General features: G+C 34.2%; 1 protein-coding gene and 1 pseudogene across 1 annotated transcript in view; both read right to left on the bottom strand.

Annotated features, from left to right (window-relative positions):
* Positions 1-27906, bottom strand: part of LOC145287846 (DCN1-like protein 1) — a 53551-nt gene that overhangs the window by 18449 nt on the left and 7196 nt on the right. Inside the window, exons 3-6 of the mRNA XM_080135721.1 lie at positions 25130-25298; positions 16457-16587; positions 10489-10571; positions 8339-8435 (exon numbers count right to left, since the gene is read on the bottom strand). Of these exons, the coding sequence (XP_079991847.1) occupies positions 8339-8435; positions 10489-10571; positions 16457-16587; positions 25130-25298 (480 nt within the window). The remainder of the gene's footprint in view (positions 1-8338; positions 8436-10488; positions 10572-16456; positions 16588-25129; positions 25299-27906) is intronic.
* Positions 22653-22759, bottom strand: LOC145288394 (U2 spliceosomal RNA; annotated as a pseudogene).

A 27906-nucleotide genomic window follows, 5' to 3' on the forward strand; every position in this document is an offset into this window, starting at 1 on the left:
GCTGTCAGATTTGGGTTCCCATTGATCTTAAAATAACAGTGAAATGGTACCTTGACAAGCAGGGCAAAACTGTGTTTCAAGGTGAATGGTGTTCCAGTTTCATGAGACACAAAGACCAAATCAAAAATTGTCTTTGCCAAAATATTTCAAGAAGACAACAGAAATCAGCAAAGAAACTGTGCTAACTTATTTTCACAATCTAAAAACAGTCAAAAAGAATTCCACCAGCTTTATCAATTATGATAAAATAAACTTGACAAGAAACTTTTCTGGTAGGAAAAAGTTTACCTTCAAGTAGGGTGTTCGGTATCCAGAAAAAATTTGTTAACGGTACAAAATGTTCTACTGGCCTTATGCTAACAGGAACAGCACAAACACTGCCATTGTATGTTGTGCATAAAGCAAAACATCTCTGATCAACATGGACTGAAGGTGGGCCAGACAAAGTCCGCTATAATGGTTTCAAATCTGGATTGTTCGACCACATCACTTTCAAAGATTGGTTTGACTTGGTGGCACTTCCATACTGCATGAAACTACAAGGAAAAAAAAAAAAGCCCTCATTGGTGACAACTTGTCATCACACTTAAGACATTCTAAGGCAATGTAAAGAGAATGATATGCAATTCATTTGCCTTCCACCAAATGTAATACTTTTGTCAGCCACTGGATATTGCTTTCTTTGCACCAATGAAGACGGTGTGGAGACAGCTTCTCTCCAGGATCAAGAATGTAGCCAAAAAATCTCAAAAAACTTGTTCCCAAAACTTTTGAATAACCTCATGGAAGAACTAACAAACCAAAAAGATCTTGTGGCAAGCTTCAAGAAATGTGGAATATTTCCCCTTGATGAGTGTCAAATTCTGAAACGCCTTCTACAAATTTCATCTGATCCATCAGAGTCAATCAGTGAGGTCATTATTTCGGACTTCAAAAGACTGACAATGAGAAAAATTTGAAACCAACACCAAGTGGAAAAAAAAAAAAAGAGGAAATTATTCTAGGAAAGAGCATTTCAACAAGGCCTACAGCAACATCAAGGAATAGAGATGTTGCTCAACATGTCCCCCGTGACAGCAAGTCGCCATCCCCAGGTCCTTCAGGGGGGTCTAAATAGTGCCAGTTCCCAATCCTCCAGCAGCTTATCCAATATCTGAGATGGTTGCTTCCTCTTCAGATGCCAACACAAATACTGTGACGAGTCATACAGAGTCAAGCGAAGACAAATGCTAAACCAAAAAGATAGAATATTTTTGACCATTTTGAATGGAAAAATCACTGCCACATGTAAAATTTGTGCAGATTCAATAAAGCTTGTGGTTTGTTAATATTAAGTTATGATCATTTCAAAATATATACTAAAAATCAATGTGTACATTGGATAGACCAAAGTCACTCCATGCCGGGATGACTTTGGCCACCTAGAATACCTGCCAACAATTACTAAGCATGTAATATTTGACATGTTCTTTGTTCTATGTGTTCTTGTCCACTTTATAATTCAACATTAGTAGAAATTTTCTGTGTACCTTATTTAAAAAGATTGCAAGCATATTGTGCCTAATTTGAACCAAAGTCACCCCCGATTACGGTATTCTAATAGTTTATATATGAAAATAGGGTTTATGTTGAAATGTTTCTTTTTCAAAATGGTTTGATTGATTGATTGGTTTTACGGCATATCAACCTATGTGGTCATTTAATGCCGGAGTCTTTTTTTTTTTTTTTTTAACTTTTTTTTATTGGGAGGGGGAGAATGACTTTTTCAGCCTTTCCTCCCTTTTTTTATAAAATTGAACTAAGAAATTAAATGTTGTATTTATACATGGATGTGTATATTTGGGTGACTTTAAATTTCCTTAAATTTTCTTATATAAATTTACTTTCCTTAGGTATGCTAGAATATTTGCTGAGTTGACCTTTTCAAAAAGGTCTTCCATATTGCTTTCTGTATAATATAATTTTCTAGTTGGGGCAAGGTCATCACACCCAACTAGGATATGTTTTACTGTGAGTGTCTCCTGGCATGGGATGCACTCTGGCGCCGATTCTCCATTTAGTATATAAGAATGAGTAAAGTTGGTGTGCCCTATGCGCAGCCGAGTCAGTATCACATCTTCTCGGTGTGATCTCTTGATGTCTGGACATCGTTCCTTAAGTTCAGGTTTGATTGAGTATAATTTGTTGCCCTCTTGCTGACTCCACCGCAGTTGCCATTTTTCCTGTATGTATGCTTTTATCTGGGGTCTAAGATCAGTATGTGGAATCTTAAAATTGTCAGTTGGAAGGTGAGAAGATCTTTTTGCAGCTGTATCTGCCCTGTCATTGCCTTTGATCCCCACATGGCTGGGGATCCAGACAAGAATAATGTTTTTAGTAGTTGAAAGGATATTGATTTTTTCTATTAATTTTGTTGTTAGTGGATTTTCTTGTTTTTGATTTTGTATAGATAATAGGACTGATAGAGAATCAGTGAGAATGATGAAGTTTTTGGTGGTTTCCTCTGAAATTATGTTGAGTGCTAGATCGATAGCTATAGTCTCTGCAGTGAATATAGATGCTTCATTTTGAAGATTTCTCTTCATTGTGGTTTTATGGTACGTTGCTGCACATCCAGTGTGATTGTTGCTTTTAGACCCGTCTGTGTAGATAAAGGTGTAGTCTGAATATTGTAATTTTAAATGTTGAAGTTCGTCGTGGTATTCAATAGGGTTTGTGGTAGATTTGGACTTTTTGTTTAGGTTGAGTTTTATTTCAACTTGTTTCATGGTCCATGAGGCAGTATGAAGTTGTGAATGCTGGAGATTGGAATTTTTGATTCTTCAATGCTTTCCTTCATTCGGAGCCCGAACGTTTTGATAGTTTTTCTTCTCATGTTAAAGAGTTCTTCATATTTAGGATAGAAGGTACATTGGTATGCAGGGTTGTTTGGGCAAGACTTCAGTTTCAGTAAATATTAAAGGGCTAACTTTTCTCGCCTTAGATCTAGTGGGGGTTCGTGTGCTTCCGTGTATAGACTGTTCACGGGGGAAGTTCTGTATGCTCCTAGGGCCAATCTTAGGCCAGTATGGTGAATAGGGTCTAGGCTTTTTATATATGATGTTCGGGTTGATCCATATATGAAACAACCGTAGTCTAGCTGTGAGCGGACTAGTGCTCTGTAAAGTTTAAGGAGTGTTTCCCTGTCTGCACCCCAATCGGTATGTGCTACCACTCTCAAAAGATTTACAGCTTTGTTACATTTTTTTTTTCAGATAGTTTATGTGTGGGATGAATGTTAACTTTTTGTCAAATAAAATCCCTAAGAATTTGTACTGGTCAGTAACGGGTATGGGCATTCCTTCCATGGTTAGGACAGGATCATTATGCATGTTCTTTAGTTTGCAGAAATGCATGCATTTCGTTTTTCTTTTGGAGAATCTAAATCCATTCTCTTCCGTCCATCTCATTACTTTGTTTAAGCACAATTGAAGCTTCCTTTCTATTATAGATATATATCTAGATCTACAGCATATTAGGAAGTCATCCACATATAGGGAGCAATCTACCCCAGGGTTAAGGTTTTTTTACAATGTTGTTAATTCGGATACTGAACAGGGTCACTGACAGTATACTCCCTTGAGGTACTCCATTTGTTCTTTCAAGTCCGAGAGAGCTGTGCCAACCTTTATTCTGAACAGTCTATTTTTTAAAAAATTTTCAATAAAAATTGGCATTCTGCCTTTTAGTCCAAGCGCCTTCAGATCCCTTGTAACACCGTACTTCCACACAGTATCGTAGGCTTTTTCCATGTCAAAAAACACTGCTGTTAAATGTTCCTTCCTTACAAAGGCTTCTCTGATGAAGGTTTCAAGTCTGACTATGTGGTCTATTGAACTTCGGTTTTTCCTGAATCCTGTTTGAAATTCTGTAATAAGATTCTGTTTCCAGGAACCAGATTAGTCTTTTGTTTATAATCCTTTCCATGGTCTTACAAATGCAGCTTGTTAGAGCTATTGGCCTGAAATTCAATGGATCTGAGACGTTACTTGATTGGGATTGGATGTTTGAGTTATCAGATTTGGGGATTGGTATTATTGTGGCCTCTTTCCAGGTCTCGGGTACGTTTCCACTGGACCATATAATATTGAAAATTTCAAGTAGGTATTTCATTGAGGTTTCTGGAAGTTTTTTGAGGATTTCATATGGAATTTCATCGGGCCCTGTAGCTGTGTCATGGGATTTGGTTAGCGATTCTTTTAATTCAGGCAAGGTAAGAGGTTGGTTGTATTTTTCAGTATTTTGTGATTTAAATAGAATTTTCTTTTTCTCTTCCTTTTCTCTAATCTTTTTGAATTTCTCTGTTTGTCTGTCACATGATGAAATTTTTAAATTATCTGCCAGGTTATTGGAAATGTCTTTTTGATCGGTGTATATTTTGTTGCCTTTAGAGATGTGGGATATTGGTGTACTACTACACTTTCCTTCTATTTTCCTCATCATGTTCCAAACTTTTCGCCTTAGTATTCACATTAATTTTGGATATATAATTTCTCCAAGTTGTTCTTTTGGATTCCTTTATGATTCGTCTGGCTTTTGCTCTGTTGTTTTTGAAGAAATCCAGATTTTCGTTTGTTGGATACTTTTCGAATTTTCTCAAGGCAGCTCGTCGAGCTCTGATGGCTTTTCTGCATTCTTTTGTGAACCAAGGTTTGTTGTGATTGTTGGTTTTGGTTGTTTTCGGTATAGTATTATTTGCTATGTTTGTCAGTGTTTTAATGAAGTAGTTCAAATGGTCATCTTCATCATTCTTTTCGATAATTAATTGGTTTTTGCACTGTTCCTGGAAGTCTTCCCAATCCGCTTTATGTAGGTTCCATTTGGGTGTTTTTTGTTAAGTGCTAGTACTTAGACTTTCCAGGATGATTGGGAAATGATCACTCCCACAGATGTCATTGTGTACTTTCCAGTCATAGTCCATATATATGGAAGGATCACATAAGGTAAGGTCAATGGCGGTGAAAGTACCTGTTGCTGGGTACATATAGGTGTAGTTTTGATTATTAAGGAGGCATAGATTATTTTTATTTATTATGTTTTCTATTTCTTTTCCTTTTTTATTTGTTTCTTTACTTCCCCATATTACATTGTGACTGTTGAGATCTCCTAGTAGAAAAAAGGGTTTAGGGAGTTGTTTTATTAATTGAGTTATCTCAGTTTCGTTGATTGTATCTTTTGGAGGGATGTATATTGAGCAAAGTGTTATAGTTCTATGTAGAGTCATTGAAACTGCAATTGCTTGCAAGTTTGTGTTTATATTTATTTGTCTTTGAGGGACTTCATTCTTCACAAGTATTGATGTGCCTCCAGAAGCTCTGTCCGTATCTTTATTTATGTAGCTGTAAGATGTGTAGTGTTTTATGTTGATGGTATTATTTTCTTTCAGAAAGGTCTCCTGTAGACAGACAAGTGCTGGGCTCATATTTGTTATTAATAATGTGAGTTCATTTTGGTTTACTTTTATCCCTCTGATATTCCATTGTAATATTTTGTTCATCATTTGGAATTGTGTTCAACTTCCATCGTCTCCAATCCCTCAAATCTATTTTCTGTCGGAGTCCCTGTTCGAGATATAGATCGGGATCTTTCTTTTCCTGTTTTTGTTTGTTTTTTTTTTTTTTGTCTGGGGGGATTTTTGATTCTTTTCTGGCTTGTGATGTGTTTGATGGTTGTTCGGTTGTTTTTGTAGAAATGGTTTGTGGTTTTGTTTCTTTTTGTGGTTCAGTAGTGTCTTTACTTAATATTATCCTTGGATTGGTTGCAGACATTGCACTATTCATTTTCCTCATTTCTTCTAATAGTTCTTTCATTTCCTTTATTAGTTTGCTTAGGACATCAATTTTCTTGTAAGTTGTATCCGTTACATGTATATGACCATTTTGATTGTTGATTGGATTAGTTTTTTTTGTTGCATCTGCATATGTTTTAGTTTCGATGATTTTCCTGGCCTCTGGGTAGGATATATTCTTTATGTTTTAGTTTGGTCACTTCTTTTTCTCTTTTCCATATTTCGCAATATCTAGAGCCAGCGCCATGGTTTCCCAGGCAGTTGGCACACTTGAAATCTTTTCTGCAGTCAATGTGTGGGCCACTTTCTCCACATCTTCCACACACTGGTAATCGTGTGCACCGATCTTGATGGTGTCCAAACTTCTGGCACTTGAAGCATTGGAGGGGGTTTGGAATATAAATTTCTACATTTATTTTCATATATCCGACTTTCACTTCTTTGGGTATGGTGAGGGAATCGAAAGTTAGTATATATGTATTGGTATCGATTTTCTCACCGTTTTTTTTAATTTGAACTCTGCGAACATCTAACACATTCTGTTTCTGTAAGTTTGTCCGGATTTCCTCCAAGGGACAAAGTGCAAGTTCGTGGCTTTTCACTACTCCTTTGCAGGTATTTAGGGTTGGATGTCTGTAGCATTTGACTTTGATGTTTTCAAATAATTTTAGTTTCAATATTTCTTTAGTTTGTTCTTCGTTATGGGTTTCTATTAGTAGGCTGCCGTTAAATTGTTTTTTAATAGACTTTGGTTTTAGAGTTTTAAGATTTTTTTCAATTTTAAAAGGTGATAGTTTGCTCAAAGGAGTTTCCTCCATTGATTCTATTACTACGAATGTTGAGTTCCTTGGTTTTATCGTCTCTTCGTCAGAGCTACTGATGTCAGAGACATCAGAGTGGGTTCTCTTTGGGTGGTTGGGTGGTTTTTGGGAGGAGTAAGCCATATATTTTGTTTTCTTTTTTCGTCATCTTTGTTCCCCACCCACCTCAGAGTCCTATTTGGGAAGAGCCTGGGGGGAAACCCATTCGTCCAGCCTCTACAGGGATACAATGATGATATAACCGACTTTGGTAGTATCATAATGATTATCTGTTCTCTCTTGATATTGCTATGGGATCTGTAGCAATCCTGAGGGGTTTACAGCTTCGTCATCGATATTCATACCTAATCAATTGACCCTCAGCCACCGCTTTCCATCATATATTAGGGAGTAGGGTTATTTGTGGGAGAGGGGGGATGTGTTGTATTAGTAGTGGGTTTTTGGAATGGGCAATATATGGTGGGGCTTGGCGTGACTGGCCGATTGGTCGGATCGGGCCTCTCCGACCGCCCGTCTAATCGAAGTAAGGGCCAAAGTAATGTGTTGCGGTGCCTAAACTTCTATGTATCCTGGTTTAGGTTCACTCAATCACCAGGATCACGTCCTAAGACTTTACGGGTAGCAACCCACGGCTAACTGGTTGCCCCATTGAGGGATTTTTACCCTCTGCAGGGGGACAGTCGGTTTGTTCTCATGCCCTACCGACAGGGCAAAAAAATAAATAAATAAATAGATAATTTAATAGAATATATTTGTTTTCTTTTTCTTTCTTTTTTTGTTGTTTCTTTTCCTTTTTAAAATCTGTTTCTATTTAACCCATAGTTGGGACCCTAACAGGTACTACCACTCCGGGTCAGGGTGGACCTGGGAGCAATGGCAATCAAGAGGTGGCTCCACACTCCCCAAGCCCGTAAGCTGGACCTCACCATCGGATGTAGTTTAAGGTCATATCCAGGACCGGGAGTAAGGTAGGAAAAAATAAAATAAAAAGGGGAGGGGGAAATAGGCTGTTGTTTTTGTTTTTGGTTTTGCAGAACATTATTAAGTTTTACAAAAAAGATCAGAAAACAAAAAAACGTCAATGTAGGTGCATTTCGTCTCAGGAAGCCACAGGGCAGCCTGATCTGGTAGCACCAGCAAAATGGTTTTATGAAAACTAAAATATGTTATAATCTGCTAAACAGAAGGCAGAAGTCACGGTGGCATAAGATTTTTTTTTAAACTAATAATTTATAATCAAATCAATTTTTCCTCAACCTCAGTATCTTTTCTTTTAAGACAATTACTTTTAACCAGTTTAATATTTTTTTGCAATCTTTTTCAACTATATTTTTTATTATTAAATCAGGGCCAAAGTTCACTTGAAGATAATAATTGAGATGAGGAATGCTCTCAGAGGACTGGGAAATACTGATTCACCAAACCCGAACTAGTCATGTTAAAAATAAAACAGTGTTAGATCAAAACTGATAAGTACTTTCTGCAAAAGAAATCAAATCTCAGTTCTAATCACATTCTAATGACACTAACTTCTAAGGTACTGATCGTTTAACATTTTTATTTTTAAATATCTAAATTGCTAACAAATCGTAGCTTGGTCAGCAGCACAAGATGGGACAACTGCTTTGTTGTTAGGATGATACTCTTATGCAAACAAGCAATGACGGTTTCCTAACTGCACGGAACTCACCTTCTTCATCATAATTGCTCATGTCCTCATTAATCATGTTGCAAAAATCTAAAAGGAGATTCCACGTGTCCTTTGGTATGGACCTTTTGTGGTGTTCCTACAAAGAAAACAACAGGACAAAATTAGAAAAAAGGAAAAGTAGGTCAGCAATTGCTATTCATGAAGATTCACACATTGCTTGTATAATTTACTGGTGTGATGCTTGTGCCAACATTGCTCAGGAAAATCGGAGAATCAAAAACTCCTGCTCCAACCTCTGAACCCCATATAAGTACTGTTAATCAAATTTTTAAACATTAGGATTAATATTTTTCTATACTTTATAAAACTGTAAATAGCATTTAAACGTTTTATTTCATAGCTAAAAATAAGCATCCTCAAAGCAAATAAAGTGCAAATTTTTTTTTATTGTTGTGGGGAATTTTAATAGATGTTAGCATCTATAAACCCATTGGAGCAATCTACACTATTTTATAGTAATTGTTTTGAAGTAATATTTGTAAGAAATCAGAAACAATTAGAAGAGTAAATGTGGAGTTTAAGTACTCCCAAATAAGCAATGACCAAAGAGACACTTCTTTCAATAACACCAGATTTTTGAAGTTTTATTTCTGGCTAAGGTGAATCGTAAATAGAATAGAAGACACTTTTATAATTTAGATTACAGCTTTATATTAAAGAAAGTTTGGTTGTTGTCTAGAATTCAATCTAATTAAAACAAAACAAAAAAAAAATATAGAAAAATATTTTATGAAGTATGTAACCCTCATGGAATGTAAATGCCATATTTCAAAAATCATGTAAATTGATAAAATAGTTTTTGTTTTAATACAGAATTTTTTTTTTTTAATGATTTTAATAGTAAATTGTAGCCATTACAAAGCTGATTTGGATCTCTAGTTTGAATTGAGTTGTCTTCCTTCATTTATTAAATATGGCTGCGTGAGACACACCATCCTTGTTTCCTTATAAAATTTTACTTCGTAGAAAAAAAAAAAAAAAAAAAAACCTACTTGATTAACATATGTAATTTTTGGAATATTTTGTTTTGTGATGGATACCTACAAAGATTTTTCTGCATTTTTGTTTTTTTAATTAGATTGAATCTTGGACAAGAACCAAAAGTTTTACTATTAAAAATAAAAAAGTGGGGTTTATTTACAAATGTTTTTGTTTTTAATTAAAAATAAATGTATATAACAAAACGTACTTGTAAATAAAGCTATATATTTTTTAATTGTTAGCAAGAGGGGACAGACAATATTCAAACTTTTTTTTTTTTTTTTAATTAAAATTATGCTTTTTGTGAACTTTACGGAATTCCATAAAAAAAAGAAAAACATTTAAAAAACACTTAAAAGTGCATAATTTTATTAAAATTTTTTTTTATATAAACAAAACAAAAACTTTGCTATTTACTTTTCTCCCAAAGGCAAAGTTAGACACAAGGTCAGTTTTTAATGTAAGGAAAGATTTATTTTAAGGGGGGGGGGTGTATATTAGATATTTATTTACAAGCATAAGAAAATAAAATCTTCAGGTTGTCATTGATGAACGTTCATCCAAGCAACAAAACATTAATGTGGGAGTGTCTCAGGGGTTGATCCTTGGATCACTTATTTCTGATACTCATTAACGACCTCCATTATAATATTGTGTCCAAGAGGAGTATATTTGCTGGTGATACAATGCTCTATAACATGCATGAAGAACAGATGTACACAAATCTAATACAATGACTGAATCCTTAGAAAATTGCCTCTAGACCGTAGGTCTTTACATCTAGTAGATTTGAAATTAATAATCTCCCTCCCATTTCAACATCTTCAATAGAAACTTATTTATGCATGCTACAATGTGTTAAGAATGCAACACGTCAAATTTTAACATTTAGAGAATACCAGATTCAAGAAACAGTTTTTTGGAACCATACAAAACACTGTTATTTTTCAATGAAAAATAAAGCTATGTATTAATATCAGAAAAGATGGCATTCAATACTCAAAATAACATTCATCTTGCAGGTAAATTTCATTTTAACTTTAGATTTTCATGAAACATTAAATGCAATGAGTGTTATATTTATTTTTATACAATCGTTCAATCATTGAAGAGTAAAAAAAAAAAAAAAAAAAAAAAATTTGTTTTACTTGTAAAAATTTGCACCACAAATCCAAGAATTTAAATTTATCAGCTAAAACAATATTCCAATATGCCAATGCCATGTCCAAATCTGAAATGACAAAGTAGACAAAGAAAATAAAAGAAAAAGAATTGTTATCTAAACAGATTTATATAATTACAAACAGAAAAGGCATATTTGTAAATCATTTTTAGCTTCGGGTGAAAATAAAATCAAGTTTGAAATTAAATTGTAGCATTACAACTGAGTGACCAACTCCTATCTAAGAAGTGTGGTATTTTATCAAGTGACCATAGTCGATCTAGTAAGCAATTGTGAAGTAAAATCCATCTATAAATATATAAAACATAATTACTGTTATATCTATTTATACAAATAAGACGACTGCACATTAGAGGTGAAGCACCTAAGCTATTAAATTGACTTTAAAGAATCTCAGACTGTTGTTTTGCAAGATCACATACTGGCTTACAGTTAGATCAACTTTATTTGCGCAGGATAAATCTACTTAGTGACCTAAAGTTCAGTTACATTACATATAAACAGAAATTCTCAAATACGATGATGCCAGTTGACAGAGTCACAAATTTTTACAAAATACAGGAAAGCAGTTTCTATCTCAGTGACTCATTGAAGCTTTTTTAGCCATAATAAATGTTCATTAGTATAAGGAGGGGGAAAGCATGTCATCAATTTTTTATTCAAAATTGTTAAAATAAATAAAATAAAAATTATGTAAAACTTAGCTTTTTGTACCATGAAACACTGAAACTGTAGCTGATAATAAATTAATCATAACCTTTACATATATTCATTAATGGTTAAAGTCAGTAAACTCCATGAAAACGAACACCTGTAATAGTGAGGGGGAAGGGGCTTAAAAAATAATTACTGAATTACTAAGTGTATAAATAAGGTGATTTGACAACTGAGACTAAAGGCTGCTTTCAGGAATGCCAGCAACCACAGTAAAAGAGTAATAAAAAATGCAAGAAAGCTATATGCTCAGTCTGTTAAATTCAAAGTAACTAGATCAGCGGCTTGGTTTCCACCAGTTTTGGCAAATAACAAATAGGATCCTGAACAGAAGTGTGCGTTCTATCCCAACCATTAGGTCATCTCCTCAGCTTCAGACAAGGCCAAACTATTTGCAAAGAACTTTGCAGCTAATTCTACCCTATGCGACAAAGGCCATCAACTCCCCGTATTTCCTCCTATAACACAGAACACGCTAGGTAACATACAAATATCTGTGCATGAGGTCGCCAAGCTAATCAAGAACCTTGATTCCAGTAAAGCTACTGGCCCTGACGGCATCCCAATTATAGTGCTGAAAAAACTCCAACCAGAACTTGCTCCCATACTTACAAAACTGTTTAAGCGTTGCCTTAAGGAGAAGTGCTTTCCAACACCCTGAAAAACCTCATCAGTATGCCCTGTATTTAAAAACTCGGGTGATAAGTCATCTCCCTCTCAGTACAGACCAATAAGTCTCCTGTGTGTCATGAGTAAGTTGCTGGAATCCATATTAAATAGAGAAATAGTCAACCACCTCAACAGAAATAACCTTCTTAGTTACACGCAATATGGTTTCCGTTCGGCAAGATCTACCACAGATGTGCTAACAGTTATATCTCATAGGATTAGTGAATCTTTTGACAAAGGCTTCCTTTCTAGGGAACTTGCTCTTGACATATCAAAGGCCTTCGACAAGCTATGGCATAAAGGCCTACTTCACAAGATCTCTAGCTACGGTATAACTAGAAATATTCTCTCTATCATTAAATCATTTCTCTGATAGGCTCATAATAGTGGTTGGACAAAAATCAGAGGCCTGCAGTATTAATGCTGGAGTCCTTCAAGGATTCATCCTGGGCCCAACTCTCTTCCTGAGCTACATCAATGATCTCCCTAAACACATACTTAAATCATTCGTTGACATCTATGCTGATGACACGACAATCTACAGCAATACATCAAAGGCTGTAAATGACAAAGCTCTCTCTGATTCTCTCTCCTCTGATCTCGAACGAGTGGTTCAGTGGGGGAAGATGTGGTGGTTACCTTTAATGCATCTAAAACCAAACTCCTATCTTTACATCAACGCTCTGATCCCCATCTGGCATCAATTGAAATTGATGGCTCTCATCTAGGAGAAGCCCCATGTTTTGACAAGCTTCTGGGCTTGACTTTCACTCCTGATCTGAAATGGAACACGTACATCAAGTCTGTTGCCAAGGTCGCTGGAAAGATGGTGGGATCCTTTTACCGTTCCAGGAGATATCTTACTACTGATGCAATTCTCTATAATATAAAAGCCAAGTACGTCCAAGGATGGAATACTGCTGCCATATATGGGCAGGAGCTGCTAAAAAACAGCCTATCCTGCCTTAACAGAGTACAAAATAGACTTTGTGGCTTAGTGGGGGATGCCCTTTTCTCTTCCCTGCAACCTCTCTCCCACAGAAGAGACGTTCAAGCCTATCTGTTTTATCGTTATTTCCATGGCAGGTACTCGTCTGAACTCCAATCTCTGGTCCTCCCTCACCAATCTTTTACAAAAACACCAGTCTAGCTGAATCCACTGTCAAAAACTTTCCCCACTCTTTATCTATGCCTAAATCAAAATGTAGATTCCATGAACAAAGCTTTCTTAGAACTGCACACCTGTGGAACTGTTCCGTCTGCCTGCTTCCCTCCTGACTACAACTTGGATGTCTTCAAGTCCAACGCAAACAAATTCCTGATGAACCGCCCTCTTAAGTAGACACTTGAAATATCCACACTAACGTACTGTACTTACAGTAACCCTTATCCCCGAGTGGCTTCCGGGCCTTGATAAGTGGTGACCATCTTGTAAAAGAAAAAAAAAAAAAAAAAAAAAACAATTTTGTTGATGTTTAATCTAAGAGGACAGTTAACATTTCATATCTGATGGGAAATTTTGTTAAAAAGGTCTTAATTTGATAAGATTATAGTCTATGAGGTATCAAGTATCTTGTGTTGAAAAGTGTTTAGTCTTTTGTCCATTGAGGACTCATCTTGAAACCTTTTTTGCATTTTTCATCTAAGAAACTATATCTGTTAGTTGACCTCTCACCGGTTTTAAATAATTTGATTTATGTTATTTATATCTTATAAATATGTGTGCAGAACCGGAGTCTTTGTTGGTTTAGTCACATTAGAATAATATATAAGTATGCTTGGGTTAGTAGATGTGTTGTGTGTCAGTAACGCAGTTAACGCGAGACCGAGTTGAACCCAACTTGTCTCAGGTAGCTGCAGAAAGGTCTAGGGGTTACTGGTGACACATGTATGCTAGAAAGTGAGTTGGTGTGTTTTAGGTGCAGGCCGTTTAACAGGGGAGGAGGGGGAGAGAGAAAAAGTTTTATTTATTTTTTTAAAAGATATTTGTGAAAAATAAACTATGTCGATTTAGAAGGATATTTTTCAGACCTTAGGAGGTGGCAGGGGAAAAATCAGGATTTTCTTGAAGGTTACTAATACTTATGTAAACTCTCAATGGTTCACTTGTGCAGTTTCCATTGCTCAAAGGCAGCATTCAAATGTCCAATATAACAAAACAAAAGTCCAATACAAATAGTCAAAAATATATAAAGCTATAAATAATTGTAAGAGTGAAATAACCAGGGTAGCAAAACATACTGAAATCACCAGAAAACGCATTAAGTTGTAGAAATTTTTTCATGACTTGTAGAAAATGTACAACAGTTCAATAATGGACAATCAACAATTCAACTATCCAACAACTAGGAGACTGCCTAGACGGTAACAGAGAAGGCTAATCTGCTTGCATGATAGTTTGCCTATAACTCCACTTTAAACCCAACAAGCCACTTCCTGCAAAATTTCATTTTGCAAACACAAGGCACACTATGACTTGAAAATCACTCCTTTCCCCATGTCCTTGATATCATAAAAACTTAGTAACCTAAAAGTGTGTGAGCTTCATCTCTTACCTGTTATACTATTGTAAAAAATACTCTGCTGACATTTCCCCAGTTCTTTTCAAACATTTTAACAAATACCTTACCGAATCTTGCTTTCCTGACTGCTGGAAAATTGCTTCTGTGGTACCAGTTTTCAAGAATTCTAGTGAAAGAACTGACCCACTAAGTTATCCCCCATTACCCTCCTTCCTTTCTTCAAAATATTTTGAGTCCTTAATCAAGCAAGCACTAGTCCACCACGTCATAGAAACTTCTTTCTGACCGACAGTATGGATTTAGGCAAGCCCATTCTACTGCAGATATCCCAACTATAATCTTAGTGTACCTAGATATATTTGAAGCATTTGACAGTGTTTGACATGATGGTTTTCTGATTAAAATTAAACCTTATGGTATTACTGGCCAAATACTTAATCAAATCTTTCTTAGATAAGAGAAAAATCCAGGTAGCCCTTAATGGTTATATGTCAAAACTATGATATAAATGCAGGTCTACCACAAGGATTGATTCTTGGGCCTTTATTATTCCTGATATTCATAAAATTGTCTCTATAGGTATATTTGCTGATACCATGCTCTATGACAAAACAGAGGAAAAATGCATGAACATATATCTAAGGCAATGGCTGAAATCAGTCTGTAGTGGAATGGAAAATAGATGGTAACATTTAATGCTGCCAATGCTTCTTTCCTTTAACAATTGCAAAAAACCTCAATCACTAATTGCCATGGCTAATGAGACACTAAAGCTCTTTGTTCAAACTCCTTGGCTTAACATTCACAGGCAACATAAATTGGAACACATTTTGAAAACATTGAAGAATGTGGGCTCTCTCTACTATGCTAAAAAATTAATCTCACCTGAGAGTATCCTGTATCTCTACAAAGCCAACATTTACCCATGCATGGTGTATTGCTGGTGCATCTGTAACTAGTCTCTTAGTCTTAGATTCCAGCCCAGACCCCTGCCCTCAGATTCTTTTTTATTATGAACACCTCATAAAACTTAGGTAAAAATTAAGAGTGCATTTTCAGCTATATTTGAATAAAAGAACCCACTTTTTCAGAGGATTGATTTTAGTCTAGAAATAAGAAATTGGTGTGCCACAACACTATTTTAGAATGAGGACGTTTTGGAAAATTTGCAATTTTGGGTCTAAAAATAATCCTCTTGGGCCTAAATTTCACCCAAGTATGTTTTCAGGGGTGAGGAATCCAAAAATCATAGTTAGAAAGGAACCAAATGAAAGGAAAGACCTCCTTTTGATCAATTCATATGCCACTGCGGCATATTTTAAGAGATTGTTCGGCTCTCCAAAACAGAGCAACAAAAAGGATAACTGGTGATTTTCTTGAAACAACTTTTTGATTTTTAAAATACTTGGGATGAAACTTTCATAAAATCAAAAAATAGCTCTTGGCATTATCACTATCTTGGCATATTTAAATCCCGAAATTTGGTATTTTTCAAATAATTTATCAGTATGAATAAAAAAAAAAAATTAGCTGAAAATGCAGATTTCTCATAGTTTTTACCTAGGTTGTGTGAGGTGTTCATAAGAAAAAAATCTGCAGTGATAGTGGTGTTAGGGATGGATGATATGGGCTGGAATGTTCCTTCCATCTCCGTCCCATCAACAAAAACATTACATCCCTGTGCCTATTTTACAAGTATTTTAATGGAAGTTGCTCTGACGAACTTGAATCACTTGCATCCCCCAACAAGCAGCAAAATCCCACCTATATACTGTAGAGATCTAGCTGCTTGAAAGTCTTCTACTCAAATAGTTTCTTCCTAAAACTCCTAGACTTTGGAATTTTCTCCTGGGTACCAGCTTCCCTGACTGTACTGACATGGAGAAGTGTAATGTGAACAGACATACTGCTACTTAATGCTCTACATAGTATCTATCAATTTGATCCCAAATAGTAGCCTTTACGTCAAAGTGGTACTGTGCCTTGTTTTGAGCAAAATAAAATAAAAAAAGAAGCTTCCTTACTTACCTAAACCTTTTTGGCCAGGATTTTTTGCATAATTGAAAGTAAATTGATAAAACTCTTTGAACTTTGCATTGTCTCGGATTATTTGTTCCAATGACGGACACTTATCACGCAGTCTATCAGCTGTATCACATCTGTAGAAGAAAAAACAATATTCCAGATTTTTCAAAAGTTGCTTGTAATATTTAAACAAATAACAATAAAATTCAGAATTGCATTATATAAAAAAAAAATGGTATGAACCCGAAATAGAAGAAACATGTTTTCAACACCCAAAGAAGGTCGCAGGTTGCAGCGACCAAAACATTGTGCTAACACCCAAGATGAGAATAATAGTCCGATTAATCAACATATCACATCTCAAAAATTCAGAATTGCATTAGTAACAATAAAGTTTTTAATTTTTATATTTTCTAACATAACAGAAGTTAAAAATATTTTTTTTTTTTTTTTAGAGGATTGGTAATTTGGACTATTGTTCTTACCTAGGATGTCATTCTCATATCGACCTTTGGTGCAATGGTTTGAAGTAATAATCAGTTCTAATTGACAGTCTTCTGGAGGTTTAATGCCCAATCCTCAATACAGACAATATAAAGACAACAATTAAGAATTACTGAAAACTTCTACCCAGTCATGAGTGATGAAACAAGAACAAGCTAGCCCCTTAGGTTAGCTAAAGGGTTTTGTTCAAAATTCCATGCAGATTCCAGAGGTTGAAAAGATGCACCTGAAGAAGATCGAAGAGTACATCGGCCGAAACATTGTGAAAATAACATCCAAGATGAGAACAGTAAACTGAATAATCCAGATTTATTCATCTAAAATTTTTTAATGCTGTTCAGAATTCTCCCAATATCAAAAAAGAAAAATCTGTATGATGTATATATCAGTGACAGAATGAAAATATTGTATTCCAAAAATCATTAAATTGATCAGGTAATTTTATTTTTATAAAGAAAATAATTTTTAAGCAAATTTCGTTTTTTTCCAATGTACCCATGGTTTCCTAAAATCTCAAAAAGTTTATTTGGCGTTCTCTCCTTTGTTTTCAGTCTGTTTTTAAGATGGTGTCACAATATCACTGTTCACTTAGCCACAAAATTTTATTTTATTTAAAAATAAAACTACTTGATCAATTTACAGGATTTTCTTGTGTACATTTTTTCAGTCATGTGTATGTACACTAATCAAAAAAATTCTATCCGATTTTTGATTAGCCATTGGATGATGTTAAAATATATAAAGAAATTCATGTAGCAATTGTTTTCAAATTCAGATAGCCAGAAGTTATCAGACATTATAAAAACATGCACACCATGTCCAGCCATCAATTATAAACTGGACAGCTGTGAGAAGGATGGAAATGTTCAGAGATCTCATTTGGGACCGTTTCTTTATGATTTAAAGTGGACTTATCAGCAGTGGCATCAAATGAACGGTCCTTGATAGGTGGCTCCTTTGTAAAAAAAAAAAAAAAAAAAAAAAAAAAAAAAAAATGTCAAGTGTTTGGAGGATAATGCTGTGAATGAACATAGTGCAAGGCAAAAATTCAAGTCTGGAGATTTATCCTTCAGTAATGAGCCTTGCAGTAGATGACCACAATGAATGAATGAGTCCTGAAGGCAGCCATTGAAGAGGACAATAGTTTAATATCTGGTGAACTTGCAAAACAGTTCAGCGTATACTTCACCTGCACCACTTCGGTTAGACATACAAACCAAGTGGGTTCCACAAATGCTGTTGGAGTCCACAAGGGATGAGTGGTAGTCACCGTACCACATCCTTATTTAATGGAGTGCTTACCAGAGATAAAAATGGGTTCTGTACAAAATTTCAGAGTGCTCCAGATGTTAGATAATAGCAGGGTTTAAAGTGTTAATTATCGATCTAGCGAGTGATAAGTGGACAACAGCAGTGATCTTGCTAAAATAGTTTATATTAACAATTATTTACGTTTAGAGAAATAAATTGGTCACTGAAATGTTTACAAAAAATTAGCTTAAATAAAATATAAACAAAATATAACAAGATTGATCTTGATCAGTTGGGTACGGACCAAGAGGTCATGCGTTAGTGCGCAGTGTCATTGAATCACATGTCACCGAAACTCATGAATGAAATGTGTCCTTTTGGAGATGATGTAGTGGAACTGACAGGTTAAAAAGATTAGAGCTGAGAGTCTGGTGAAAACACTTCGACATCTGAAATAAATTTATATTTATAAAACAAAGTTGTTGTCCTGTAGTTCACAAAGAAGAAAAGTCGGGTATGTCTCAATCGTTTCATTGTGTTAGTTTGACGGACATTCATCACAGAGCCCAGCAGCAAGAAGACAAAGGCCCTTCAGACAAATAGGTATGAAGCATCTTCTTCCATATATCATTCCCTGCTATGTAACACAGATATTCGTTGTCTCCTCAGGATGCTGTCTCTCACATTGCAAGACTATGCACTCAAGCAAGAGTATGATTTGTGTCTGGTGGATAGGTCGTCAATTGGTTCATTATGAAATACTAGCAATGGGCCAAATAGTCATTGGAAATCTATACTCACAGCAATCAAAATGTGTGTAACAGACATTGCACCAGAAAAAGCAAGCACTGATGAATCGCTAAGATGTGTTTTTCCTCCAGGACAACACCAGGTCGCATGTTGCATGAGTGGTCAGGGATACCATACAGCAACTGGGGTGGCAGACTTTGTGCCTTATATGCCAACTGATTACCACCTCTTCCACTCCCTGGATAATTATCTGTGTGGCAAAACAGACTTGTATGAAACCCCCCACGTAATAATTATGACTCAATTGGAATCCCTAACAAGATGTTGGTTGGTTGTTTTACGGCATATCAACCCTTTTCGGGTTATTTAATGCCGAATCCAAAGATTTTGAAGAAAATATTTTTAATAAAATATATTTGTTGTTTTCAAGTCGGTTTCTATTTAACCCATAGTTGGAACCCTAACAGGTACTACCACTCCGGGTCAGAGTGGACCTGGAAGCAATGATAATTAAAGGGTGGCTCCACACTCCCCAAAGCCCACAAGCTGGGGCCTCACCACTGGATATAGTTTAAGGTCATATCCAGGACCCTAACAATATGTAGTTTAATATCTTATCCAGGTTATCACAGTTTCTAGATTAGTGAAGATTTAAAAAATTTTTAAATTAAAGAAAAAGAAATCTTGAAGGTAAAGATAAAAGAATTTACAAATAAAGATACAATTTCAAATTTATGATGCATTTTCAGGGCTCTACAGATAAACTTATCTTTAGTTGACCTTTGACAACTAATTTTTTTTTCGTTTACTAGCACAGCAGAAAAGTTACTAGCCAAACCCACATGATTATTAGAATATAACATGTTCGTTCTGTGACGAGTATGTATATCAAAGATTTTTCTGCATTTTTTTTTTTTTTTTTTAAATAAGTGTAATTATAAATATACAGCAAATTTTATGTTGATACTTGAAGGTATAAACATTCTAATTTCTTCAGATATTTTTTTAAACATCCTGTGTTAAAAAAAAACAAAGAAAAGAAAAAGTATATTGTTGTATTAAACTTTTGTTTAAATAATTTAACTTTTATATATAAAAAAAAAGTTGAAAAGATATTTTTATTCAGTAGTGAGCTTTGGAAGATTTTCAATAAAAGAAATACATCGCCAAAAGATAAGTATTTCATTATTTCTAGTCGACACTTTGAAAAATCACTCGCAAATGCGACTGTTTCACTTGCAATGTAGAGCCCTGATTTTGTTTAATCTTTTGAGATTAAGAGTTTGAAAGAAAAGAAACCTGGAAAGGAATAATAAAAAAAAAAAAAACTCCTGAAAACAAATGGTTCAATACTTGATTTCCAGATAAAAAATGTTTTTAAGACTTGTGAGAGTATCTCAATTTCAACATACTTCAATCTAATAATCGATGTTTTTTATATATATATATATATATATATATATATATATAAATGTTCAGGATTCACTCTTAAACTAATTAATAGATTATTATAAATTTTGGAATCGCTGTTTAGCATATGAGGTCCAAATGTAGAATATATTTAGTTTTATGCAAAAGGATAAGGAGGTGGAAGCCTTTTTGGAAAAGTTCAGATATCTAATTTTTTTCACATAAAATACGTATTAAACATCAATTAATAAAACATCCAAAATTTCACTAAGTATTTTAAAGAGGTTTTAAAGTGCATAATCCGAGTAAAATTTTCCATTTGAAAATTCAAATATTTCAGATTTATATTCAATTTTATTTATTAGATGCCAATTAAGTAAGGCTCCTTGAATTTTAATTTAAGATCTTTAGCCATTTTCCAGAATCAAAACCATGTAATCGATTTTGATCAAAATTAAAATTTTAGTCAAGATTTAGCATCAATATGTCACGATTTTAATCTTAGTATAAAGATAAAAATGGTGCAAAACTATTCCATTTAGTTATTTTACCTTTCCTGGGACAAGTATTCTATTAATATAAAATACCATTTCCTGTGACAAGTCTTCTTCTATTAATATAAAATACTGTTTCCTGTGACAAGTCTTCTTCTATTAATATAAAATACCGTTTCCTGGGACAAGTCTTCTTCTATTAATATAAAATACTGTTTCCTGGGACAAGCATTCTTCTATTAATATAAAATACCGAAGTTAAAATAGAGAAATAAAATGTTTCAAACTGAAAGTTTTTAAAAATGTATAAATGAATATAGAAAGCAGAAAAAAAATCTCATTATGGAAATAGATTGATGGTCAGGAAGTTGGGTGTCTGACTTGCTATTTACTTATTACCTCATATTGCAAATGTTAGTTTTAACTTTACTTTCAAGGTAAAAATTTTAAACAACTATATTAGAAACAAGGCCGATAGACATTAGTCACGTGCTCTCGTGTAATGAATGAATGTAGGATTGACATGAAATTCTTAAAGATAAATTAAAATGACCGAAAAATGGGCTGAAATGACTTAAATAAAATGTAAATGACCTAGAATGATTTGAATGACCTTAAAAATAACTTGAATGCTTAAAAAATAACTGGAATCCTTCAAAAACAACTTGCATGATCAGGAGAATGACTTGAATAACTTTGAGACTGACTGGTTGTAAAGTGGGTGATCATTTTACATTAAATTGATACAGAAAAGTGATCTCTCACTTTATATCACAAAAATTATTTAATTTAGGGAATTTGAAACGTTATTTTCGTATTCAGGAACCCCGAAAACCAATAAATAGTGGTATAATAAACATAAAAAGAAATAAAAAGTATGTGTTACGGACCGACCGAGTGACTTCTAGAGTTGCTTGCACACGACTGTGGTATGCATTTAAAAAAAAAAACAAAAAACTATTCTCCGTTGGTTGGTCCGTCCGTCACACATTTACTTATTAGTTACAAACAAGTGCACCATCGGTTAAGAACAGACACTACACTTTGATCTTAGCCATGTGACCAAGGAAAAGTTACATTTTGGACAAGTTTCAGAAACGTCTAATGGATAGGTAAAAATTTATGGGGCAAAAAGTGTCATTTTTTGCAATTCTGGTACATTTTTGACCCCTTATGAGCCATTTGGAATGCCAAATACCAGTGACAATGGACAAACTGCAGTTTCACACCTTAACACATGTATTCAGCAACATGGGAAACCATTATATAGACATATCAAGTTTTTGTTGAGAAATATGAGAAACGCTCCAGAAGAAAGGGCGTTTTCAGCACAAAAAATCCCTGGGGGACACAAACCAGACATTTGCCAGGGTTACCCATACTGAATTTATATTAAGAACAATGCCCTCCACATTTTGGGCAAGTTTCAGAAAAAGCTAATAGATGGATCAAATGTTACGGGATAAAAAGTGTCATTTTTGTTGGCCATTTTTGACCCCCTGCGGGCAAAAGGATTTTTAGAAAAAAAAAAAAAAAAAAAGTTTTTTTTTTTACTATGCACATTTATATATTAAAATATAATTTGTGACAAAATTTCAGGAAAAACTAATGGACGGTTATCCGTCAATCATCCGGACTAACGGACAGATGAACCCATTGAAAACATAGGTCCCTCTCTGATAAATCAGGGGACAAAAATGTTACTCCATACCCCTTGCTTAAAAAAATGTAAATGTGTTACAGACCAACCTATGTAGTGACTTGCATGCGACTAAAAATGCCTTAGCATGGAAGGGTTTCCCCTTCCATTGCCAAGGAAAAGTTACAAATGTAACTGCAGCATCTGTTAAGAACATATACTACACTTTGATCTTAGCCATGTGGCCAAGAAAAGGGTATTTGCTCCCCCACTGAGCAAATTAGGCATAAGGCCGATTTTTAATGTGAGGAGTGAAGGGGAGTAGGGGAGCTGGATAATCACAATTGGTATGAAGGGTTGCCCCTACATTGACCAAGGTCTTATATGTGGGGGCAACCCCATATATGATATTTGCTTGCAGTATCTGCCGGAACAGATACTACACTTTGATCTTCATATTTAATTTATTTCATTTAAAGAAAAAATTACAATTAAAAAATTCCAATATAAAATTAAAAAATTAAAAAAAGTAAAATCTCCAAAAGACAAAAATTTAGGCACAAGGCCCTATAAGATCTGGGGATGGGAGTGTTGCAGGGTCTTTGTAACTAAAGTAAAAATTGGAATCTTTGGCGACTTTACTCTTGACTGGCAACATTTACCACAATACCTCATTCACTATAAACTAACTAATGAAAACCCCAGCGTTTTTGCAAAAAGGATATATATATATATATATATATATATATATATATACACACATACACAATTTCTGTATGTTTGTGTGCATTTGAAAAAATAAAATAAATAAATAAATAAAATGTGTGTGTGTGTGTGTGTGTGTGTATGTGTGTATGTGTGGTGTGAAAAAAGTTCAATTCATTGGAAAATAAAAAGTTCTTGAATTTGGAAGAAAAACAGTTCGTGTTGGGGAGTGGGAAATCTAGAAAAAATATACAAAAAAATAAAATTGCCTAGTGCATTGTTAGTAAGGTCCATCCCTGAGCTAATCTAAGTAGTTAGATTAGTCTACTGTTTTCTGGGGCACCAAAAACAAGCGGGGAGATCCCTAACGGGGATTGGGAAGAATTCATATCGGGTGTAGGGATGGTTTGGTTTGGTTTTGTTTTGGCTTAACGGCATATCAACCCTTTTCAGGTTATTCAATGCCAAACTCAGGATTTCGGGTGTAGGGAGTAAAATAAATAGATTGTTAAAAACAAAGGGGAATATATTAGGCGGCGACCTTCGAGTAGGGGTTGACCAGGAGGTGATAAAACAAAAAGATAGGGGGTACTGGTAGGGTAGCCTCGGAAGGTTCTCTAGTGCCAAAAAAAAAAAAAAAAAAAAAAAAAAAAAAAAAAAAAAAAAAAAAAAAAAAAAAAAAAAAATCGGGGGACAGGATCTCATTTGTACTACTAGTCAAGAGTCTCTTTACTTTTTATTTGTCTAACCTAGCGGGATGGGCTCCGTAGGACCCAGTACCGCATGTGCCATGCCTATGGTGGTAACACAAATTCAAACTTGGCGCCTCGTCGGATGCACAAGCTAGCGTCATGCACCCACCTCTTGTCAAAGGCCACTCGAGGCAACCTCTTCCAATCGCAATCTACACTACACTTTGATCTTGGCCAAAAGGCCAAGAAAAGTTTAAAAAGCAAAGAACAGCATCTATTAACAACAGACCTTTGATCTTAACCAAAAAGGCCAAGCACAAGTGTTACAAACAGACCGACCGACCGACAGAGTGACTTCACAGTTGCTTGCACGCGACTATTTCTGATCAGTACACACATATTTATATATAAAGGTGACAGTGTGTGTGTGTGTCTACTAAATTACTGTCAATTTTTAGAGTAGACTTTAAGCTGGATATATATAGGGGATTTGGACCTGAGGAACGAATTTTGATTTGCTTTTTAGCTGGTAAAAACAGTTGCTAAGTGGTTAAAAATGAAAAATTAGAATTGGCAGGCATAGATTGTATCTTCTTTGCTTGCGCAAATATACATTCCTGAGCATGTATTTCTTGGGCTCATGGGTTTAGCTACTAAATCAGTTGAATTTAGTTTTGTCGGGAACATGTATTGTCAAGTTGATGGAGTAGCAATGGGAAGTCCTTTCGGTCCAACATTGGCAAATATTTTTGTCTGGGTTTCAAGAAAAACTGCTCTTTGATCGTTTTCCTGAACCGATGTGATATTTTGGTTACGTGGTTGACATTTTTGTTATGTGTACTTCCTGTACCGAAGCTGAGGGTTTTTTTTAGAATAATTAAACTTACTTCACCCTGCATTGACGTTTACTATGGAGTGTGAAGTGAATGACTCATTACCATTCTTAGATGTTCTTATTGAAAGAAAGTGGAGACAAAAAAAATGGAAATTATTGCAAGGTGAATGTAACAATGAATACAATTTTTTTTTTAAGTCTGATGATGAAAAACTTTCTTTTAACAAATTTTTAAAAGCCAAAATTAAGCATCGAATTGATTCTCAATATTTAAACAGCAAAAAAAAAAAACAAAACAAAAAACAAAACAAAAAAAACATTAAATAAAACAAAACCAATAATGGTGACTACTCTCCGAGTGGATAGTTCAGGATGCAAACAAATAAAATGTCTCACCCTAATTCAGTCATTCCTTGGTAAAACTCTTCCCGCGTGAATTCACACTGTGTTTCAGCTTTGAATTTCCAAGCAATTATCAACACAATCCTGGATTCAGGATTTAAACCGAGATCTTCAAGAAAACGGCACACACCATCTGCCATCATTTTGTCCGTTTCATATGGGTCTTAAAAAAAAAAAAAAAAAATAAATAAATAAATAAATTTTGAGTAAGAAAAGACAAAGATTATTTAAGAAAATTTCAATTTCTGAAAACTTTACAACACTTTTTCGTGGCTTATGAAAAGTTGTTCTCTTCTCAGTGTTGGGACTGTGATACTTCACTTTAACATGAAGCTAGAAGTTTTCGCATAGGAATAAGACGACCAGATCCATTTGGTGCTTCTGATTAATTTTGAAAAAAAGCCTACAACCACTGCAAGAAAGCAATGTCTAAATCGATATTTGCTAGATTTAAATTCTTCATACTGATCGGATCAGAATGCACAATCTGGGTTGGTTACCTATATCTAATTTTAGCCAATGAGAATCTTTTTGGGAGCCAGGCAGCTGTTCATAAAATCTATATAACACATATGCACTCTATACACAGAAATCTAGCTAGAGATGAAGTTGCCTAATAAATCTACTTTGAACAATACATCTTATTCAGCGATACTGGGACATATGTTTGTGACCATTTAGATTTTTTTTTTTTTTTTTAATGAGTTACCATTTAATGAGGCTAAAAGGAGAGTAGAAAGTGGAACATAGGTTAATTTTTGCCATCTTTGAAACTTTCTTTTTTCTTGGTCCTTACATTTCATGAGTTATGTTTCTAACAAAGGAGGAAAAATTGCTGTTTTGAGAAGGGGTTGGTGTCAGAATATAACCATTTTATCATTTTTTTTTTTACCTTGATATTTTTTTAATTTGCTCCTTACATCAAGTGGCTTAATGTCTTGTTTTAAAAAATTTCCATAAGAAAATATAAAAATAAAAAATACTACTATGTATCTGTTATTTAAGTAACCTTCCTCTTATAAGTTTCAAAGTAACAATTTAAAATTAAAACTGATCTGCCATTGTGACCATAACTGATTTCATGGCGGTGGAAGTAAAATTTCTACACTTAACTTCAACACAATCAGGGCTAACTTAATGTGTTGAAAATATAAATATTGAATGAGGGGTTTCAAAGTTCTTGGAGTGTGTGAATCATTATTTGAACAAGGAAGAAATAAAATTAAAAACGATAAATTTGAGGTTGGAACGGAAAATATTTGAATGCAGTTTGGTTTACATCAAACAAAATCTTGACAGACTGTATGAAGATATTTTTTTTTCATTTTCTTAGAAGTACATCTATTAGCTTTGTTTCACGATTTTCCAGAAGGACCATGAAAACCACAGTTATAATTTTTAGATTTTCACGATTTAAAACTACCTACATTAGAGAATTGTTTTAAATAATCTCAAAATTTGATAATTTAGGACTGTCTAGTCTGTAAGTTCAAGTGAAGGAGCTCTATTTTCAATTTTTTTTATTGCAAAAGTATTTAGGAAGTCTGAGCTAATGTGTGGGAGACTTTGATCAGTAGGTCTGATTCTGAATGAGATCCACACTTACTGGATCATAATGCCTTAGATTATTTTCTATGGCTTTATCTCAAAGACAATGTATATCAAACTAATGCTCAAGTCTTCTTCAACTTAAGTGAGCCATCAGTCGAAATCAATAGTAAGAGATGAATCCATCAACTGTTCTAGGTATTATAAACTGCACTAGTTTAACATGCTAGCATAAGCAAATAGTGAAATTCCATTCCATTTTAACTTGTTGATATTGAATTTTTAAGGTTACTTTAATAAAATTTAAAGAAACAATTGAATTTCTGTCGTAAATGTACACTTTCTCTATGCACATAAAAAAATCTTAATGAGGACCCACTCATCAACATGCCAAGCTTAATATTGAGTTTTGAGTTGTCTTTCATAAGGAAAAAGACAAATTGGAAACTTAAATGAATAAAATGAAATTCAAAAGAAACCTTGAAAATCACAGCATTTTGTAAAGAAATTTCTTGTCTTTGCCGATGCCATATTATTATGCTAATAAATCATCACACACCAAGTACAAGTAGATATGGTCCGAAATAGTAGCCACTTACATCCAAATGGCATGGTGCCTTGTTTGGGGCAAATAAGAGTTATAAAAAAAAAAAAAGTGTTTCTCTTTGGTTTTATATGGTTTAAATTTTTTTTTTTTTTTTTTTTTTTTTTTTTTTTTTTTTTATTGGTGTTCTATTTAAAAGAAGAATCTAACTTGATCTCTAATAATGTGCTATGAATCATTAAGATTCAATGTATTAAGTGTTGAAATCAAACTTTATGAACAGAATTTGTGCTTACATGGAAATTACTTTGCCCAATTTTGGGACTGGTTTAATCTAATAATTATTGCTTCCATGGTGATTATTTTTTATCTATTAGAAGATGACATATTTATAAATTTGCTTCACTTGTACGAAACCTTTTAGTTATAAACAGATTTGGATTCTGAACGAAAAGCACACAAGACAACAAATTTTTTAACTTTTAAAGAAATTAGAATGGTCATAATAGAGTTAACAAAATAAATTTGGTATTAGTATTTGAATTTTGCAAAGATCTATGTGGCCACATTAAATGCTTTTAGATATAATAAAAAAAATTTTAGTTTGCGATACGTTGATAATTTTTCAGGTCATACTAAAGTGTGCTTATTGTTGAATGATGATAAAAGACTGTTGGAC

This window comes from Euprymna scolopes, chromosome 11, assembly GCF_053919585.1.
Source record: "Euprymna scolopes isolate OS-2025 chromosome 11, ASM5391958v1, whole genome shotgun sequence".
NCBI classification, from domain to species: Eukaryota; Metazoa; Mollusca; class Cephalopoda; order Sepiida; family Sepiolidae; genus Euprymna; species Euprymna scolopes.